Raw genomic sequence first — 19,010 nt, forward strand, 5'->3', positions numbered from 1 at the left:
AAATTTGCACATATGCGGTAGATAGATGAATTTGTGTTTGGAGTTAACACTTCTTTGTTCATGCACAAATTATCACAGTCCATCATGAATAAAACGCTCTTCAACAAATATGTGCAAGCCATTCCAGATGCTGGATCAAGCATGAGGCTTACTCTGTTTCTGAAACAGGTATTTTAATCAAGTCCATTAAATCTGCAGCACTGCCGCTTTGCCAGGCTCAAAGAGATCTTGGAAAGAAGTTCTGTGATGCAATAGCATAGACCTTACCTCCCTGACAATTCAGTTTGGTTCAGTGGGTAACCATAAGTTTGCAGACATCTGTATGAGGACCTACAGAAAAAGAAAGCACTAAATTCTGGCTTTATATGAAGAGAAAAGCGTTGTGTTCTGTGACTGCATTGAAAAGGTCATGAAAATCTTAGTGTTGACAACAGAAAGCATTCGCTGCCTCTTCATGCTGTCACTACTCACATTCAAGCAAAGGTGAAATAACCCTGTATGAATAGGGCTTATGCATTTTAATCCACATTGTTTCTACGATCAGGATATTTATACAATGGAATGGCACAGTACCACAGAAAATATGGAAGTATTTCAGAAAATAATTCTAGTAAAAGCAATTGATTTCTGATGTGTTAAAAAAATCTTCTTGTCCACCCATTATTTGCAAAATTAATGCACTTAACATGTTAATTTGAGAGATTTGCAAGACTTCAGCAGCTTTTATGAGTGATGATTTAAATGAGTCCTGGAATTGTCAATGTGGAGTCAATAAATTATATGTGATGGGCCAAGTGACTAGTAATGAGAGACCTAAATGCCACGGCTGCTTGGAAATCTAATAAAATTACATTTTAAACTGAACTGCTGCTAACCTACAAGCTATATGTGGTATTTTAAAATATGCTCCTCATTTACTGCTTTTCCCCTCCTTGCCACCTTCTCATCTACCTCAAAACCTTCCAGAGACCCTTTTCACATCTTCCTGCCCACGGGGCTTAAGGGAGATCACTCAGTATTCTGCTTACAATCCACTTAACTTTTCCTTTTCCACCTGTCATAATTGGAAATATGTCTGATTCCCGCCAGACAAAAATGATTAAACCACAGAAGGATTTATGTTGGAAGGGACCTGCCTGCCTAGGGACCACCTAGTTCCAACAACCCTGTCTATGACAGGGACACCTTCCAATAGACCAGGATGCCCCAAACCCCACCCAATCTGGCCTTGAACTCTTTCAGGGATAGGGTGTCCATAATATTTCCGGTCAACCTGCCCAGTACCTCACCACTCCCATAATAAATAATTTCTTCCTAATGTTTAATTTACATCTACTCTCTTCATAATTTCTTTTAGCATAGGCTTATTTTCTGATTCATGTAAGAAAAAGGGGGTTAAATAACATGCTTTCCTAAAGAAAGGAAATGCAAAAGCAAACAAACAAAATTAAAACACCTTTTGAATTATGAGTCAGTTAACCTGTGAGCACATCATCAGAATTCTCCCAGTTTTCACACTGTTCACAAAGACTATAAGTAGTCTTTAACCTCACTGAAAGTAGCTTTATGTTCCTGCATGCACGGTACAAAAATAGAAATTCTGCTCATCAAAGTTCATAGTTGCCTGTTGGTAAAGAGTGAGAAGAGTCTCACATGCAAAGAAGTAGAAAAAAAGCCTCATTAATGCTTTAGATTCATTTCTAATGCTATGTGGCTGCTTTGGTTTAAATCTTAAATGAATTATTTTAGAAGAAAAACAATGGCAGGAGCATGCAGGTAGAAACTGTGAATCACATTTTTTTTGGATTTCTGGGTCCAGCAGATCTGATGCTAAACTTTCCAATAGAATAGCAAACACTAGAAGCATTAGGACGATACAGGATGACCTTCTCTACTATTGAATTTTAAAAAGCCCCGAAACAGAATCACCCCAGACTTTACTTAGTGAGAATTGATTTACATCATGGTAGTTTTGTTTCCAGATCAACAGTCAGGACTATATGATATGCTGATTTGGATCAATGAGAGCCCATGCTCATCCACTAAGCACTCAATACCCTGGAAAATTTGCATGTCCTATAGATTCTGTTGATTATCATGGCTAATTAAAATGATGAGAATGTGCTATTGATCTAATTATGAAACATATGCATAATTTGGGATGCATATGGGATAAAGTGTGGTGGCTGTACTATTACGCCTTTCAAAGACATTCCCATTGCCTTACAAGACAGAGAGGATTTATAGGAGTACCACTTCCATTGATGCCAGCTGACATACCAACACAATAATAAATGGAGTCACAGTCAAACGGCTCCATTTCCCCTGTTAAGCCAGAGGGTGCTGTGCCTGGAAGACCAGCCAAACAAGAGGGGGTTGGCAGGGTGACTAAAGAAAGAGCACACTGTGCACCCAACTCCACATCTGTAGCAGAAGCAGAAGCTGATGTGGAGAGGAAAGTCTCTGGAGATTTGACGATGAACAGTTACTCAAAACGCTGCAGCTCTAGTGAGGACAGCTTTGAGTTACAGGGCAGCACAAGGTCAGAAGCTAAAAGCTTTGTTAAAAGCAAAAATAAGGATGAAGGCTATCGACCCCATCGATCAAAGCACTGTCAGAAAGGGGGTGAAAAAACCCATGGACTGGAACACACTTCTCTATATCCTACAGAAGTTGGAAACACCAGCCAAAAGCTCCAGAGGCAGAAGGCAACACAGAAGAAAAGCAGTTCCTCTGCATCTGACTTGAGCTTGGTGAGTCAAGGATCATCAAGTTCATTGTCTGTCGTGGAAGAAAAAATTGAAGCCAAACTAAAATTCTCTCAGTTCATTAATGAAGTTACTTTCAGAGTGCTCGATCCCATGAGTCTGAGGTCATATCGAGCTGCTAAACTGAAAAACACCTTTCCATCTGGTGTGAGAAGCCTAGATGACTTACGTATTAAGAGAAAGTCTCCTGAAAGCTGGAAAGAGAACGCTGTAGCTGGGAAAAACCATCAAGAAGTAGACTTAGAGAGCTTGAGAAGTGATGAAGTTGTGGCTGGAGCACGGACACGCAAATTAGAGAAGTCTTTGTCAATGGATACAGGTCCCTCTCTCAAGTCATTTGATAATGGTGCCTCATGCAGAACAAGATCTCGTTTGCCTGTAGAAATTATGATTTCTCAAAGCAAAGAAATGCCAGCCACTAAATCTGCATCTCTGCCTAGGAGTACAAGCATGGTGAGCTCTTTATCAAATCACTTATTTGGGTCATCTGTGGCAAATGTATATTAATGTGACAGCTTGAGAAGTTTGCTTTCTGCCTGGGTGGGTTTTTACTTTGTACACATATTTTTTCAAGAAAAGAATAAATGTAGTGGGTTTTTTAGTAGTTTAAGTAATCAACTCCATTTCATGTGGAGGGAAGAAAAGGCACTTCTCCAGACCTTACCATTTTTTTCATCTTTATGAGATCAAACGAGGTATTTCAGCACTGCAATGAAGCATCCACATAACCAGATCAGCTCAAGATAAGCAGTCAGGGAGTGCTCAGAGTAAAACAGCTTCACATACAGAGGACTCTATGACAGCCAAGCTCACTAAGTTAGAACTTGCTCAGGTATCTCTGCACAAAACAGGTATATTCTTTCAATAAGTTTAATTATTATCCTGAAAAGAATGCTAAGGTTTGCGTGCCTGGAGTTTGTATATGTCATCTGATAATTTCTTTCCTGATTTTTCTAAAAACAAAAAACAAACAAACAAAAACAACAAAAACAAACAAACAAAAACAAAACCATATGTTTATCTTAAACTGATAAAGACTGAAGCTTTCTTCTGCAGTCTGGACAAAACTATGTATTTTTCATTGTGAGATTATTTGCTTGGCTTAGGATGGGACTTTTATATCTATCCGAGTTTCCGAGTTGGAGAAGGGAGATTGTTTCACTTTGAATGTGTGGCATGGTCAGAAAACCTGAGCTACTGAACCTGGAAGTGATACATAATGTTCTTACACCTCTTGAGCAAAGGTTTTAATCCTACTTGAACAATAAGGATCCCAGAACTGCTGTTTAAATACCATGTATATACACAAATGAAGAAAAGAAAGGAATGGCAGCAAAGGGAAGGCTGGGGGGTGGGGGGGAAGCAGTAAATGAGTGTTCAGACAATCTTTGGTGCTATTATTGTAAAGATATTTTAAAAACACTCATTACATAAATGTGCATTTGAACACATACAGAACATCACACAAAATTTTTTCACATTGGTTGCCAACATGCGATTCATATGTAGAACACTATGTCTAAGGTAAATAAGTAATTCTGAACACTGAATTAAGTATGAAAATAAGATAGCAGAAATATAACAGCATAAATCTTGAAGTAAATGAAAGAACATGCTCAAAAATTTGAGGTTGAGAAAGTTGCACTTCATTTAAAAAAGCAATTGACTTAGAAGAAAAATTTTGTGACACTGCCACCTGTCTGATATGTTTACTGCACACATTTGAGGAGTTCACAACTGCTTCCTATATGTGTATACTGGATCCAGACCTACTACAGTGATTTTCAACTTTCAGACTTCCGAGAACTGTTCAAAATCTTCAGGAACATTTCAGCAGCAAGCATTTATGTATTATCAAAGAGCTGCAACTGAAGTGAAACCTCACCAAGAAAAAAAAAAAGACAAACCCTCTTCACTGTAGATATTTGCAGAGGAATTCCAGATAGCTAATAGTATCAAAAATACATTCTAATTACTTAAATGTGGTTCTGCTAGGTAGAAAGTAATTATCAAATGCAAGAATTTACTTTTATATGTTGACCTAAATTTGGTGTGCTTGGATGAATTGGCAGAAAAGTAAAATAGTTTAACCAGATGAAAGAAAACATACCAAACCAGAGGAGGGTACACAACTATATCATACTTCCAGGCTGGAAAAAAAAAATAATGACCTGTTCAATAATCTGAAAAAATCAGGAAAAATGTTGAAAAGGATTGTTGACAATGAAAAGAGCTTCTTAGTACTTGAAGGAAATGTCTACTGCAGTCTGTCAAAGGACATATTCACATAGCAAGAAAAATGACCGCATCCAAAAAACATGCATTTTCCTCACATCCAGGCTATGTCTGGCTTGTATCTTTTAATCTAGATTTTTTTCTCAAATGGGCACATATGAGTCACATGTGGCAATGGAAAATGCCACATGACCACCTTTCCTTACCTCCCTCTTGCCATGTTTTCTCACACAACATTGCTTAGAAGTATGCTCTCCTCTGCCTTGCAAATTAGAGATGACCATCAGGATACCAGTAGTTTCAAAGCATTTTGTCAAAACAGATGTAAGAATACATGGCTTAATTCCTTTGCCATTTGAGAGAGAATATTGGTCATAACTTTTCACCATTTCAAGGCATCAGTTAAATACAGTAGTTTTCAAATTTCTTTCGTTTAAACTCATTATCATGTGAAGTGAATATAGTTGCTGAATTGCAAGCTAAATAAATCATAACAACTTCACACTGTTATTTTTTCTTTATCTAAACATCCCTGAAAAGAGCCTGTATGTTTAGTAACACTGTCAAAGAATCACAGGTCAAAATAATTGAAGATGAGCACTGTAAACTAAATACTAAAAACTTCAGTCAATTGGGACAGCATTTCCTTAGTACATCCAAGGATTCTGATTGCATCATTATAATCTCTCTTCTGATACCAGTACTGACTTATTTTCTAATTCTGAGCACAACTACTGTGAAATTGTCACTTAGGCTGCAATAGTAATAAGTAACATTGCAAATGTATGCAAATACATATTCTTGGATCTTCTAGGATTGGTAAAGAAGCTTTTCAATATCTCATGAGAGATAGGCAGTCAAATATTCTAAGCTACAAGATCTAATGACCAAAGCAAACAGCAGTTCTCTCTCACCCTGAGCTCATCTGAAATAAAAGACAAAATTATTTTTCCACTGATTCAGTTATCTTAAATATTCTCTCAGTCTCTGAGAGGTTATTTTAATTTTAAGGAACACGAGAGTATTAGTTGCACCAACAGCAACTAAGCTAGGACAAGACTGAGCTCAGCAAGAATAGAAGTGCAAGTATTTATCCAGTTTCAGCAGTAAGAGTGCTGCATCCTCTTCTTCATTTTATTTTTGACATTTGTGGCGCACTCTCAAGATGTTAGAAGGCAAGAAGGCCATGTGTGGTTTCACCTATAGCTAACTTAACACCTCCTGTCCCAATAAGGTAGCATTGACTCCTTTTCCCCCTTCTAAGAGGAATGCAGCAGCTTTGTACTGCAGGAGAGATCAGCATAATGTTTTTAGAGCAGCAGATGTGACATCGTTTTACAAGCAACAGTATGAGCAGATGGTGTTTAGAGATTTCTCCTTGCCTGCTCTAAAACACCTCCGTTGGGTCACTAATGGATCCTTCGTCTAGTTGAACATAGTGCATAAAGCTATAATGTTCCCAAGATGACGCATATGGTCATTTACAGCTTCTCAGCTCATCAAATACAAATTAGATCAAAATCTTCTTTACAAAGTGTAGACATCTACAAGTCAGTACTCAATAAAGTATGTTATTTATTCAAGACAGGACAGAATAAAAAGTCTGATCTACTTGACAGTAAAAAGTATATGCTTTCAATGAAATTAAATATCTCAATTAAGATTTTTGAAGTTAGGGTTTGTACTTGGTTTCTCCACCACCATCATCATCCATTTTTAAAGAGGGGAAGCAGCAAGTGGCACAGAGGAAGCTGTCTTGATAAATAAATGGGAGTTATTATGATGCTGACTTTGTTCAAGGTACTGCACTTGTGTTGGGACAATCCCAGATGTGTGTACTGACTGGGGAAAGAACTCATTGAGAGCAGCTGTGAGGAGAAGTTCTCAGACACCCACCAGAGGAGTGGCCAGTAGGGAAAAGGAAGTAATTAACCACTTCTGCTCTTTCCTCATGAGGCATTCTGCATCCAGGTCTGGGGTCCCCAGTGCAAGAAAAATGTGGAGCTCTTGGAGCTGGTCTAGAGAGACAAAAAAAAATGAACAGAGGGCTGGAGCCTCCCTTCTGTGAAGAAAGGCTGAGGAAGCTAAGATTGTTTAGCTTGGAGAAAAGTAGGCTTCAGTGAGACCTTTGGAATGGGCAAGATTATAAATATGAGGGAAAACAATGTTTTATGTTTTCTAATAGCAATAGGATAAGGGGAACCATTTTAAGCTAAAAGAGGGAAAGTTTAGATTACAATGAACAAATTATTCACCAGAAGAGTGGTGAGGCATTGAACAGGTTGTCCAGAGAAGCTGTGGATTCCTCATACTTGAAGACATTCCAGGGCAGACTGAATGGAGTCCTGAGCAGCTTGATCTGGCAGGAAGTAACCATGCACATGCTAGGAAGCTGGAATCAGATAATATTTAAGGTCTCTTCCAGCCCAAGCCATTCTATGATTCTATCAATTACTGCACAGATAGATACTGCCCCCAAATAGGGCTCCATCCAGATCACAAAATCATTTTTCATCCAAATGTACTAATTGCATTCACTGGAGTGGCTACTCATTCAGAGAAAAATGCTAAGCACATACATTTCACTTTGATTTTGGTATTTCTTGGCATCAGCCACAGGAAAGCAGCATTGGCAATCAAGATGTTTAGTGTTCATTTTCCAGAAATTTGTGTTAATATGACTTTTCCTCTTCCTCTGAGCTTGAAAATCACTTCTCAATTGCATTTGACTAACTTTGGGTGTCTCTAAAAAGAAGTAGTACTTTCAGAGTAATGGAAGTTACAACAGGCTCATAACAATTAATTAGCAAATATTTCTGAAAGCTGAAAATCCAGACAAGGGAAGGCAAAAGATGAAGAAGCAGAAAAAAAGAGAACAGTAGACCTTTTTTCTCTGGACCAGGTTTTATCTAACAACCTTTATGCGTAATTTGTGAGTTTTGAAGACATTTCAAATCATAGAATCATAGAACCACAAGGTTGGAAAGGACCTATAAGATCATCTAGTCCAACCGTCCTCCCTTTACCATACCTACAGAAAAACCCCTAAACCATATCTCCTAGCTCCCTATCCTGACACTTCTTGAACACTGCCAGTGATGGTGACTCCTCCTTCAAAGATCAGTAAGTGTTCACCACTTCTATGAACAGATTTTTCACCCTACCATAACATAGCTTTGGTATATCACAGAAGCAGAAGACCTCAGCACATGGTGGATGTCTCCCACAGGCACATGCAAGAATTAAGAAAAACATTTTGTCTGGTGAACACAGTGAAAATGTGTGAATACTACCAAGAGAATGCTCAAGTGCAAGGCACTGCTGAAAAGTTGCTCTATTTTTCACTTGTAATCAATATTTTTGCCCCCTTTGTTCAGTGGTTTTCATTTCTGTTAAAATTGTAGCCACTGATGTACTACAATTAATGGAAACTCAGATAGAACCTTGCTCTGCTCCCAAGCATGCTATAATACCAACTGAACAAAACAAAAATTCTCTTCTTAATATGAATCTTGCACAACATGAACTTTACGGACAGAATTGAGGGAATCAATATGGTTGTCTTCCATAGACGCAATTGAAATATCCTGTTTTCTCAGTAGATCTTGGTATTCTGTATTTTGGACATACAATGAGAATGAAAAATTTCAAGAACAGAAACTTTCTGTGAGTTAAAGAATGGACTGTTTTATGTTGGATGTGGTTCTCAGTGAAATGAAACCTACTTACCTTACCCCAGCACTGTGCACTCAGGTCTCAAAATACTGTGCAATGCATGCATTGACCTCAGGTCTGGTAAAGAACTGGTCTCCATTTGGGAAGATGCTTTACATTTGTAGAATATATATCTTTTCAGGAAGCTCTACAAAAATCGAATTTTTCCTCTTTGCAAAGAAGCTTTAATTTGACCTTATCAAATGAAATGAAATTCAGTGCCAGGAGTTCTAGTTGACAGGAAAGCGTGCCTTGAAGATAAGAAAGTACTAGCAGATGCCACAAATTTGGCTTTAAAAGTCTCCCAACACAATTTTTTAGTAAAAATACTAGAAGGTATCTTCAAAAATGATTAGAAAAATCTCTTAAGGAGGTCATTCATAAAATTCAGTTGTGAGTGAGGTCTCAGCGGAAGTAGTAGGATTTGATATTAGCAGGAAAATGAATTTGAGATATCACTATCATTAATACATAGAGAGTAAACAACACATGCAATTCTGCTCATTTGTCTGATTTGAAAGTTCATTACTGTACTTGCACTCTTGTCTAAAGAATTCTGACTCCTCACAATAAGCAGGCACTTGATGTGTTCAAAAGCTTTCCCATTTTGGTTGGAAATTCAACCTTGTTGTGAAAGCCATTTAGTTTTTTTGTTTTTTGTTGTTTTTTTTTTTTTTCCCTGCGTTGTACCAAACTTATTCAGTACACAGAGTGAACAGAATTTTTTTGTCATCTGCATCTCACTTTGACACCATTCCTCATAGTGTATCTAAAGCAATTTCTTTTTTCCAATACTAAAATGATATTCCACAATTTGTTGAGAGCTTAATGATGGAAATGTTCAAGTGAGCTGGAATACCTATTGCTGAACAGCTAGCTGGTAGATCGCAGGCTGTGTAGCCTTCTGTTAAGACGCTGTTGGCCAACAGTGAGTTTATGAGCACTAATATTTGATGTTATCTAAGCAAGAATGATCAGTGATATAGCAGTGTCTGCCTCCTCTTCAGATAATGAGAGCATTTAAAACAAAAGAAAATGAGGAGTAAATACCTGGCTTGTTCATACAGAAACAATTTTTATGCTAGAAAGATAGGGACAATTGCCCTAAAGATCTATTCCCTAGATAACCGTAGTAACAAAACCTACTTACATGAATAGTGTTAAAATGAGCAGCTGATGAGTATTCAAAAACTGGTTCATGATCATTTATTTCTACAGCAGCCAGCCAGACCTTCATACCACTTTCTTTGCTGAGCTCTGTGTTGTGAACTCACAGAAAGTACGAGACACTTCCTATTCCTGGAGACTCAGAGCTGAATCATAGTCTTGCAATGAGAAAACTAGGACTGCCTGTAACACATCAGCAGGAACTAACACAGCAATGGCCAGCAGAGCTTGGAAGGAAGAAGTAAATACTGTCTGGGACTGAAAGGCATTTGTAGGCTGTAATGGTCCTGGATGCCAGGGGCACAGCACAAGAAAACTTCCTAGATGCTAGAAAGCAGCCGTTACCACAGTGAGGTTGCAACAGGGTTTGTCTCTATCTCCTCATGGCTAGGTGCTTCCTGTCCATGGGTCCTGCCCAGCCAGGCCCTCTCACAGGCCCACTATTGAGCCCATCCCTGTTCCTAAGGAGGTAGGTGCACAGTGCTGGCTGGGGCTGCGCTAGTGCTCCCTGGATGCTCTGCTCCTTGATGGGGTTCTGGGACATGTACTGGCTGCATGGGCCACTCAGAGAGTCATCACAGTCTCCTGGAAGACTCAGGAACTTCAGTAACCTGATAGCATCAGGGCAGGGAAACATGGGATGGATGGAGGCACTACACTGCTGCCACTCATGTGGAGCTAATCTCTGAACAGCAACAGAAGGTAAAATACTGCCAAGTACACAAGAGGTTATCACAAGGAGATATTGTAGATGTCCCTGTTAATTGCTGGAGAGTTGGACTAGATGACCTTAAAGGTCCCTGTAAGGTCCTTAAAGGTCAACTGAAATGACTCTATGAAACAGAACTGCAATACTGCAAAGAGAACAAAACCAGGGTTACCAGTCATTACTAGGAATTAAAATGGAAAAACAAATTGGTAATAAAACTGCTAAATTGTCTTCATCGATGCCTATATTTAACATTAAAATACAGAAAAGTCTCTTAATTTGCCTTATATATGTTTTCTCCACATTTCAATATTTTGAAGTTTTCTCTTGCTTCTTATTTGAATGTTCCAGTAAATATAAAATGGATGCTAAGCCAGTCAGCAAAGTTACATGATGTAATGATTACAACCATTACAATCAATGCAGTTAATTAAAAGTATAGTCAAAAGAGAAATGGTGATGAGAATTGGAACACAATAAATAATTAAAATGAAATTAGTTTGGCTCCGAAAGAGCCAGTACCCAGTTATGACTTTTTACCTCATTCATAGCAATAACAGCAAACCTAATATAACTACCTGTTCTGCTTCCAATCTTACCCACCATGTAAGTACAAAAGTCTCACACCCCAACTTCCTCTTGCTCTACTATCTTCCCCAGCATCAATCTGCCCCAGCACCAGGACACCAGGGAGATTGTTTGAGGAGTTTCAAACACTAAGCAGGAAAGAAGCCTAAGGTGGTAGAAAATAACTTGAAGCCTTTTAATTATTCCAACAAAATATGAGTCACTTATAGTTGCAGGGAAGCTGTTGGCAAAAAAAAAAAAAAAAAAATTATCTGTTTACTTATTTGGAGATTAGGCAAAGGCAGAAAGGACTAAGACTGATCCCTTCTCAAGCAGCTGGCTGCTTATTTGTACCTTGCTTATAGGCACCCTGGATTATAACACTAGCATTGCAGGAAGTAGCCTGGGAAGGAAAGAAGCTTTGTTTCTCAAGCACCAGGCTTTCAGAACAGACGCTGGGCACTAACATAGCTAGTTACATTTCTGAGCTCAAGTCTGCAGGAATCATTTTTACAGGTTATTGTGTCTCTGTCTGATATTACCACAGCAGTATTACATCTCTATAAATTGTGTATTGACAGCTGCAGTTGGTTTCCTGCTTTTCTTGTATTCATTCACATCTTAAATGTTCCTTCCTTCCTCAAAGGATATAAATCTCTCCCCCGTGTTGGGAAATGTTAGTGACAAAGAACAGGATGCTGAGAAGAAACTTTCAGCTTTCATTTCCTCAATGCATAAACTTTCCAGTTCCTTCAGAAGGAAGAAACAAATGAGCCCTTCTGGCTGAGTCACTATTTAATAATGTAATAATTAGCTAAACATCATGACAACCAGGCGTTATGTATTTTCCACTCTTATTGGACTTCTATCATCAGAAGAAAAACAACAGGTAGCTCTTCTAGTAATTCTGTTATTTTAGTGCCATAGATCAATAGTTTGATTCTTGCAGTTCTCAAAGATATGAAGCCTAATAGCTATAGTAAATAGTAGCATGTGACCTTGAGGCTGTAGCAGAATTTTACAAAGGTGTATGTGCGTTGCTTTAATATATCAGGAAGTGCTACCTGACAGATTTATTTTAAATCCTTATTTTCTTTTGAACATTTAAGACCACAGTTGTTCCAGTGCTGTTTGTTACTTTGCATAGTAACAGCTTTTTTTCTAGACACACATTGTAGCAAAATATAGTTAAAACTGGTATTATACGTGGAAAATATACCTCGGGGTCAAATTGTTTAATCTTTCATAGAATTATTAATTCCTTCCGTTATTAGTATAGATGGAGGAGTCCTTTGGCTAATATATACAGGAAAATTGTCCAATACTCCTTCAGCACTTACAGAACAATAGAATCACAGAATATTCTGAGTTTGAAGGGCCTCAAAAGAAGCCAACTTGTGATTCCACAAAGAATAACCTGAAAATCAAAGCAAATGTCCAAAAATGTTCTCTGAATGCTTCTTGAACTCCAGCAGGCGTGTTCCAAGATCATCCTCTGGTACTACTATGACCATTGGTGGGAAGGTTTAGTTTCTGCCACCATGCCACCAACATCTGCTTCTGACATCATGGACCAACAAAATAAAATAAGTATTAGTTTCAGAGCATCTCTCATAATTCCAGAGTGGTCTGCAGGTATCTAAAATTAATTCAAGCCATTTTCTCATCAATAATGAACTGTCAAATAGTTACTTCAATCATTCTTGGTTCTTTCAATGTCCAAGTGTTCCTTGGACTTGTATATTGGCACATTATGATTTTTCCCAGGCATGTGATTGGCAGGCTATTTGGATATTTCTGATATTTCTCTGTGTGCTGTTTTGAACTTCCCTGCCACCTAACAATCATCCTCAAACACTTCCTCACTTGTCTTGGATCTTTGTCCTTTTCCATCCATTTAACGCTTCTTCCACAAAGCAAGTGACTCATTTTGTTTTACATGATAATGGAATATAGTAGCCTGGCTCTACAGAACATCAGTTTCTTTTTTATGGTGTACTCAGTTGCATCACCTCTGTCTTTAACTGCTTGCTTTCCACTGTTTGTAAATGCTATGTCCTGATAACAATGTTTTTGAACACCCAAAGCTCATAATTAGACATCAAACAAAACAGTCCCGATCTCTTTGCCTCCTAGTTACTGATCTGTCTTCTACTGCAGTGTCACTCACTTGCCCTGTTACCATCCTGTTTTTCAAGGACATAAATAGCTTGACACTTTCAGATCCTCCCAAAGAATCTGCAAAATACTCTATCATTTATGTAATTATCTTTATGTTCAACACTGCTCTAGCCTGACACTGTTAATCCTTATTCTTGTTTCCTTCAACATTTTCAATTCTCAACTTTATCTACAGCATCAACCCCTGAAAACCTTGTCCTGTGTGCAATGACTTTCCTTACATGGCAAATTTAGATATCTTATCTAAGGTTTGTCCTAAATCTTCCAGCAGCTGGTACCTTTTGCTCCAGCCACAACCCAACTCATGGCTTCTCTGAACTGAAGGCTGATGGAGTTCAGACAGAGCTCAGTCACTATATTTGCACTTTCCTTTTATAGCTCAAAGTTAAAAATATCTTGTGTTTTTATGTCAAGTACAGTGCTCAACCCTCTGTAATACAGTTTTACAGTTAAATTACTGTGTCTGGATTAACTGGGAACTATTAACTTCAGAACAAGTGCAGTAGACCTTACTACTGTCAGAAATAAATCTACTTACTTATTATGTTGTTTCCATAAAATGTACCATAAAAACATTTTCTACTTTTCTTGTGAATTTTCAAATAATGGATCTAGCTGACACGTTCACAACTCTGATTTCTGCTCTATTTTGTATGCTATATTAACAGCTGCTACAGTGGAGTATGGTACTTAAATGCATTCTTTTTTATCATTTCCACTATCCCCCACTTAATGAATATATTAAAACTTAAGGAACTGCCCTGTTCATTCATTATGTTAACAGTTTGCCTCTCAAACCAAGCAAAAACAAAAAAACTGAAAACCACCACATGCACAAAAGAAAGATAATGGGGGGGGGGGGGGGGGGAATAGTTAGTTTTTCATACATTTTTAGCATAAAAGCCTGAAATTACCTATCATTGGGTTTTCAGTGAATAACTTATTTTTGGAAAAATATGCTTTGAGGATTATGACAGATACTGCAAGTAGAAAAGACTAATAATTATTGTGTGGTCATTCTCAATATATAACACATCAAGTCCACAGTGGCACTTCTCATTACTCAGATATGAAGTCAAAGAGCTGGTCAGCCTGACAATCTGGTAAGCCTGCAGAAACTGTCACAAGTTCAGCTCTTTCATGAAAACAGATGCAGATTACCCCAAACCTCTGCCACCAAACACTCGCTTTTCCTGCCCTTCTCATCAGCACCAGCGTTTCAATGAGCATTACATTGATAAAGATGATGATAAAGAATGTTAACAATTTCCTTTGGTTAAAAATAGCTTGCTCCTATTGGTTATTAACAGGTTAGACAGCATTGATCTGAAACATATTGATAAACATTCATAACTTCAAAGCCTTATATTTGATCATTTATTTAACTAAACTATTTAGTATAGAACTAAGAATGACTTCAAAGCAACAGCTTGGTTAAAAATCCATCTGAATAATTTAATAATCAGATGTGACCATCAACCTTTTGGAATATCTACTTTAAAAACATTCCAAAAACCCTTGCTGTCTTTTTTTTTTTTTTTTTTTTTTTTTTTTTTAATGTCACTATTTCATTTCATTTGCTTCTGTTGGAAGAAATAGTCTCTTTGTTATATTGAGGCCCTTACCCTGTTTCTACTTCCATGTTCCTTTTTATTTTAAGATGGATTACTTTTTCAAGTATTCTGAATAGGAATTTTGGTAGTTATTCCTTCACAGTGTTTTGCCTTCAAGCTGTTTATCACTTTCTCTCAAGCCATTTTTCCTTCCATATTAGCCACATATTTAAGCAGGAGAAATGGATGTCCTCCTTTGCCTGATATTATTTTCAATCAAATTTCCATTCTCCTGTGCCTACATATAGGTCTCTGGGAATCCTGATATCAGGTTGGATATTAGGAAAAAAATCATCTCCAAGAGTGGCCACATATGGAAACAGGCAGCCCATGGAGATGGTTGAGTTGCCAACCTTGGAGGTGTTCAACAAATATTTAGGTGCTGTACTAAGAGACATCATTATTGGGGAAATACTGGTAGTAGGTGGTTGGTTGGAGTGGATGATCTTGGAGGTCTTTTCTAACCTTGCCCTGCAAGATTTCAGTTTGCATTCTGTCTCATCACTGTCTTGCCATTTGATATCAGAGGAAAGACTGTCTGTAACAGAAAAAAGCATGGGGTGCTATACTTGCTGCTCCAGTCTGAACAGAAAGAGACCAGAATAGAATCATAGAATCATAGAATTACTCAGGTTGGAAAAGACCTTGAAGATCATCAAGTCCAACCGCAGCCTAACCAGTACCCCGTCTCTAAAAAAACCTCTGTTAAATCATATCCCTGAGTACCACATCCAAACGGCTCTTAAACACATCAAGGGATGGCGATTCAACCACCTCCCTGGGGAGCCTATTCCAGTACCTAACCACCCTTTCTGTAAAGAATTTCTTCCTAATATCCAACCTGAACTTCCCTGGCGCAACTTGAGGCCATTTCCCCTCGTCCTGTCACTTGTCACTAGTGAGAAGAGACCTGCCCCACTCTCACTGTAAGAACCTTTCAGGTACTGGAAGACGGCAATAAGGTCTCCCCTCAGCCTCCTTTTCCCCAGACTAAACAGCCCCAGCTTCCTTAGCCTCTCCTCATAGGGCTGATTCTTCAAGCCCTTCATGAGCCTCATTGCCCTTCTCTGGACCTGCTCCAGTACCTCCATGTCTTTCTTGTGCTGAGGTGCCCAAAACTGGACACAGTACTCGAGGTGAGGCCTCACCAATGCCGAGGTGAGAACTAAAGGACCATGGTTGCATAGTTCTCAGGAACCTGAGTTTCACTTTATGCTGCTAAAAAAGATTGTAACTATCCAGTTCTCATCTGGGTCTTGCATAGTTATAGCAGACTGGGGGGAGGAATTGAAAGTATTGTTTTCAAAAGTCCTACAAATATGAGTACTATGCCGTTTCTATCCCTATTTGTAAAACAAGCTTTGTGCTCTAGTCAATTTTCCCAAAGGATGAGTTTAAGAGAGCATCTGTAACAGTCTTTTGAAAGGTACTTGATTTTATATGACACAGTGCTTTCCTTTTAAAGATGTGTGGAGCTATACAATGTAATAGCTGTAAAACAACATTTATAGAACACAAACCAGAACAAGTTTTCAAGAGGGTAGTTTCTAAGGAAATCACCTTAAAAGATTCTCAAAATTAAACCTAACAGTATTAAGACTTTTCATTAGTGACTGCTCAGTAAACTTTTAAAGTAATTGTTAACTCATGGATAACACAAGACTTGACAGTGTGGGAAATGTTATAGTGAGATTAGAGCAAAATAATCTCTCTTAATTTTTGGAAAAAAAGAATATTAGTATTATCAATAATAAAATAATACTCCTACGTATTAACATAAAATAACATAAAATTATCTGGGAAAAATCAAGAGATGATAGATTTGAAAGTGAACTAACAGAGCTGGGTGGAGGTACAGTAAGGCAAAATTCAGCACTGACAAAGCCAAGTGTGCTTGGTGGCAAGAAGTCTAAATTTACAGGCAGGGAAAGAGAGAAGAAAGAGGAGGAAACAGAACAACAACAACAACAGCAAATAACACATAAATAATGCTATAGGAACATTTGCTGAACACTGCTGCTCAAGAATGTAAGAAGAGAAGCTGTAACTTTTGTGACTGCATCATTCCAGCCTAGTGAACTGAAAAAATTTCAGATCTTCATTTTACCAACAACAGACAGAAACAGAAAACATTTAGAAAAGGAACAAAAGGTAGCTATCTTCTTTAGAAAGATATAGCAAGAAAGAATGGATTAAGTTTAGGAGAAACATACAAAAAAGCAGGGGTAGTAAAGTTCGTTTTCAGCTGCTCGTTTCTACCTTCATAACGCAAGAATGAAAGACTCACATGACACAGAAAGGCAACAAATCCAAAAAATGATCAAAGAAGTGATTTTTAGACATAGAGTAAATTGTGTAAGGAGCTCACTGTCTCAAAACAATCCGAAGGTCTAAAAGATCAGTAGGAATCAAAGTTAGACATATATCTGAAGGCACATAGATCTTCAGACAACAAAATACAAACCAAGTTCTGCCAGACAGGTGTTAGAAAGTTAGTTTTGACTTCCAGAATATTTCATAATGATTAAGTAGGTGATTTAATCCATTTTCTTGTGAAAAGTAGTAATGTTGTGTATATAGAAGCCATCAGTTTCAAAACACACCTCTGGAGACCACTGACATGGAAGAATAGTAGAGTGCTTAGGCCATCACCAATCCAAAGAGAGCAGTATATGTTGGTATACTGTACATTTTTGCGGGACTATTCTAGCTTTAATAACATTATAAACATACAGAATCACAGAATTGTAGGGGTTGGAAGGGACCTCCAGAGATCATCGAGTCCAGCCTCCCTGCCAAAGCACACACAGTGTTTTGAGAGCAAGAGGGTTTCTACCGGGCCAAAAAAATGCAACTGGGGAAAGAAATCAATAACAAAAGCAGCCTCTTTATGTGTTAAAAACTTTGTTTCTTCCAAATAAAGTTTCAGCAACATAATGGATTTTCTGTTTGCTTCTCAGAACGTACCAACTGGTGTAATAAAGTATATTAATTCTCCCTATAAAACTAGACTACCTCAATTCCATATCTGCCAGTTATTGCTCTAAAGCTTCGTTTTCTGAAAGAATGGCCTGACAGTATGAAATATTTCTTTCTGAGGGCTCATTTGGCTCTGTACTCATAAGCCAAGCTGCCAGACTGACCTCATTGCAGCGTAGAGGGGAACTGATCCTAGCAGCTCTTTCTAGTGATGTTTGAAGTACAGGCTTACAGGCAAATCCTTGTTATCCCTTTTGGTTTAAGAGAGGGGAGTGATGTCATCCACTTCCTGATAAATACTGGAAACTCAAATGAAGTCTCTACTCCAAAGTAATATGCCTGTTGGATGAAACTCTGGAAGCTGTTGAATCAAATATCAAAAATCACACACTGATCAATAGAGACAGAATTTTATTTGATTAAATTCAGATCATTCCTGGCTGAAAAGGGACATTAGAGGATGGTCATTCCCTGACTGGCTCTGGCATTTTTCTATAGCATATATGAAAAATAAGAGGTTTACATCATGTTGATTTTAATTATGAGCTGATGATAATATTAAACATTCAAATGTCAGTTTTGAATGCTAAGCACATATTTAGGTTTTCTACATACACTCTTTTTTAACCCTTTTCCAATTTAGCAATCTAACTCCCTTTTATTTTATATTTCATATGATTTTTTGGATCAATGGATTCATTATTCTATCAAACTGATGGCAATATAACTTTCTTGATTTTCTTTCTTTAGTGCCTTGCGTTTACACTGTTAAAAAAGAAATGTACACATGTATACGAGGTAGTACCCTAACTTGGGATTCAGATTCTCACAGCAGATCTTTTTTGAATATCCAGAAAGTTATTTTAAGAAAATACCCTTATATGCTAAGTAGTTGCTTACATGCTTTGCTGCTCATTGATCTGCATGGCCCCCATTTTATCAGGCTGATTAATTCCTCACACAGATTTTCAGCACTAAAATTCCATTTACTTTGCCATAAGCATTTGGTAAATGCATAACTTTCCTTTATTTATTTCTTCTTGTTATTCACAACTGTATTCTCACACCAAAGATCAC

At 37.8% G+C, this 19,010-nt stretch overlaps 1 protein-coding gene across 10 annotated transcripts in view; it reads left to right on the forward strand.

Moving 5' to 3' along the window:
* Positions 1–19,010, forward strand: part of BEGAIN (brain enriched guanylate kinase associated) — a 143,496-nt gene that overhangs the window by 7,072 nt on the left and 117,414 nt on the right. The window contains exon 1 of one of the 10 annotated variants that reach the window (XM_072338060.1): positions 2,478–3,221. The exons of the other annotated variants lie outside the window; for them this stretch is intronic. Within the exon in view, the coding sequence (XP_072194161.1) occupies positions 2,478–3,221 (744 nt within the window). Of the gene's footprint in view, positions 1–2,477; positions 3,222–19,010 lie in introns of those variants that run through there. 10 annotated transcript variants of the gene reach the window in all.

Source organism: Excalfactoria chinensis, chromosome 5 (genome assembly GCF_039878825.1).
Source record: "Excalfactoria chinensis isolate bCotChi1 chromosome 5, bCotChi1.hap2, whole genome shotgun sequence".
Lineage (NCBI taxonomy): Eukaryota > Metazoa > Chordata > Aves > Galliformes > Phasianidae > Excalfactoria > Excalfactoria chinensis.